Genomic DNA, 3,080 nt, shown 5'->3' with positions numbered 1-3,080 from the left:
TTTAAATTTTTCTATCGGTTGACAAATTGACGGTAGCATGAAAAAAATACTGTAGGTGTCTTTATTTAAAAAATGTATCTATTTATTGTAAAGCATTTTTTTACATTTAATTTTTTATTTGTTCTGTGCAAACAGACTGGACAAACACCGCTTGCTATAGCTCAAAAATTGGGCTATGTAAGTGTGGTGGAGACGTTGCGTACAGTAACCGAAACGACCATCATCACCGAGACGACGACAATTACTGAAGAACGTTACAAAGTCCAATCACCGGAAACAATGCAAGAGACATTTCTATCTGAATCAGAAGACGAAGGAGGTATGCGCAAAAATATGCAGATGTTTTTGACATGTGTAATATGTAGGCATTTTTTGACTGACAGATATTTTCTATCAAGTTTTCATTTTTTGGCATGCATTTACGGCATTTTTTGCTTCTTTTTGAAACTTGTTTGTTTTGTTTGCTTGCGTGTATCTGTGTGTGTGTGTGTGTTTGTGTGCGTGTGCGTGTTTGTGCATTTTTGTTTGTTTCCTGCATGTAGACGAAACGCTCAATACGAATGAGTTGGACAATTTGTTGAATCGAGGGGCGTTGTCTACTTTGAGCAATTTGCACGTCAACTCTGGTACGCTTTTGATGGACACCGCGACTTCGGGACAGCTTGCCTATAGTCCATCTGCGATGTCCAACGATTTTGACAGTGGTTTATTGAAGCGCAGACCTGCCGGTGACGGTATCAGTCATTTGCGCTATACAGGTAGCTTTTTTTTTGATGCTTTAGTTTTCATTCTAATTATTATGTTCTTTACTTTTTGAAAATTAGAAAAAGCAAATTTCAAGAAAAACATGATTCATTTATTAATTTATTTTATTATTTTGAGTTTCCTACAAAAAATTCCTATTGATAATTTGTGATGGATGAATCATTCATTCATTGATCACGTTGTTTTCTTCTTCTTTGATTGCAACTAGCAGTTTTAGAGTTATAGTTGATTGGTTGGTTATTGATAAAAGAATGTATGTTTGTAAAATAAGGGGCATATTTTACGGTATTTGATATGTTCATATTTCAGAGAAAAAGGTAGGGAAAAAATTTTTTTTCAAGTTCCATTGAGAATTTAATAAAATTGTGAACCAACCGCTAGGAAAGCGGGGTTAGCTTGCTTTCTGTCTCATTCATGTCAAAATCGCAGCCTTGTTGCATTCAGCTAGCTTGTTTTTGTTTGTTGTTGTTGCTGCTATTGTGTCATTTTTTTTATTTTAATTTCTTGCATGTTTCTCATTACTGTTGCTCTTTTACTTTGCTTTTACAGTTTACCGTCTCTTTCTGTCTGTCTGGTCATTCAGTGAAAAATAAGCAAGCGAATGGTTTTTTCACTGTTTTATTATTCTTTTTTATTGATAACTTTCAGATGATGCGGCAATGGTAGGATCGACATCTTTCGAGAATGAAATCCACCGTAATATTGATTTGCAAGAAGATTTGCTTCCAATGGACAAGTCGATGGAAGCGGAACAGTTGCAGTTGGAAAATTTGATCAAGAAAGTACAACAGCAGCCGTTCACACCAAGCAGCACCGACTACGGGTTCGATATTCATCTTGCGCCCGACAATATCGACGTGGTCCGTTCAGCTTTGCATTCTGGGTAAGGGAACTTTTTATTTATTTATTTATTTATTTATTTATTTGTTTGTTTGTTTGATTGTTTGTTGGCTTTTATTATATATTCTACTGCTAAATAACACAGTTACTACTAATTGACTGATTGTTGAAATTTTGCAAATTAATTTTTTTATCGAAATAGTTTCATTTCTGTTATTTTACATTGCTGTTTATTTGTTTTGTCTTTTAAAAATTGATTTAAGCCCCATTGTTGAGCTAAAGTAAAAAAAGGCAACAAGCACGTCGTCACAGTATGTTTGCTTTTTGTTGAATAGCAGCGAGCGATAGGTCCGATCCACATTAATCGATATAATATAATATGTATTTATTAATGGTTTCGTTTGTTGTACTTTATTTTCGCAGTTTGATTATTTTTGTATTTGTTAATATGAAATGCTAAATAACGAGTTGATTCATTTTTCCCGTGTCATGTTTACTAACGTTGTTCTTTTTGTTAACGTTACAGGAAGCTGATGACATGGAAAAGGTAAATGGAAAATTTTCATTCTTCTTGTTGTAGTAGTAGTCCATTTTTTTTATTTCACCATTTTTTCGTGTGGTAATTTTCATGTTGTTCACTTGTTAGAATGGTTATTGTTGTCAGTTGTTGAGATTTTAATAGTAATGCGGTGATGGTATTATTGTTGTTTTTGTGGTTCTTGTTTTTCGTATTTTCTGTGGGTTATATACTTATATGGTGATTTTATTTTTTGCGTTGTTGTTTTTGATATGAGTCATCATATCAATAATGTAATATAGTTTTTGAAATTATTGCATTTGTTGTTATTCTGTTCAGCTTTTTGGTATCGTTTTTGGTGGATGCAAGGGGCGGAGCGATGCGCGGTTGCCGCCATTCTGGCGTGCGCGTCATCATTCCACCTCGCAAAGCTCCGATGCCGATGCGAATAACGTGTCGCTATTTGCGTCGTGAAAAGTTGATCCATCCTCCGCCGTTGAACGAGGGAGAGGCGTTGGCGTCGCGCATTTTGGAAATGGGACCCGCCGGTGCCAAATTTCTCGGACCCGATCTTATTGAACTGCCGAATATTGCCTCGATGCTTTTCCGCGACCGTTAAATTGTCTTTCTGCACTCCCAGAACGCAGAACATAGTACAAATGACTCATGCTATGTTATGATTCAACCTTGGCAGAAGATGTTCATTGAAAGCTTTGATCCGTATTAAATTAATATTTCCATTTATTACATTTCTGCATACGCTCATATTGTTGTTCTCCGTGAACGTTTTGCAAAGACTAACAATTGAGCTAAACTTAAAAATATATCCTGTACATAAATCTAACACACATTTGTATAAGCGAGAGTACACACTATTACGCACTGCAGAGAAAAATCCGCATAGAGGTACTTGTGCATAGAAAAATGAAGTAGATGAAATATGATTAACAAGTGCTGA

The 3,080-nt window shown here is 35.4% G+C and overlaps 1 protein-coding gene across 1 annotated transcript; it reads left to right on the top strand.

Annotated features, from left to right (window-relative positions):
* Window positions 1–135: 135 nt before the first annotated feature.
* On the top strand, window positions 136–2,741 carry Tsp_12871 (putative ZU5 domain protein; the record flags this gene model as incomplete). Its single annotated transcript, XM_003366418.1, has 5 exons — window positions 136–319; window positions 543–758; window positions 1,414–1,648; window positions 2,132–2,152; window positions 2,462–2,741. Coding segments are annotated over 5 exons (936 nt in total), but the record flags the coding sequence as incomplete, so codon positions are not given.
* Window positions 2,742–3,080: the final 339 nt, after the last annotated feature.

This window comes from Trichinella spiralis (genome assembly GCF_000181795.1).
Source record: "Trichinella spiralis strain ISS 195 chromosome Unknown Scfld6031, whole genome shotgun sequence".
Lineage (NCBI taxonomy): Eukaryota > Metazoa > Nematoda > Enoplea > Trichinellida > Trichinellidae > Trichinella > Trichinella spiralis.
Note: the sequence above shows the minus strand (reverse complement) of the source record. Positions and strands in the feature narration are given on the sequence as shown.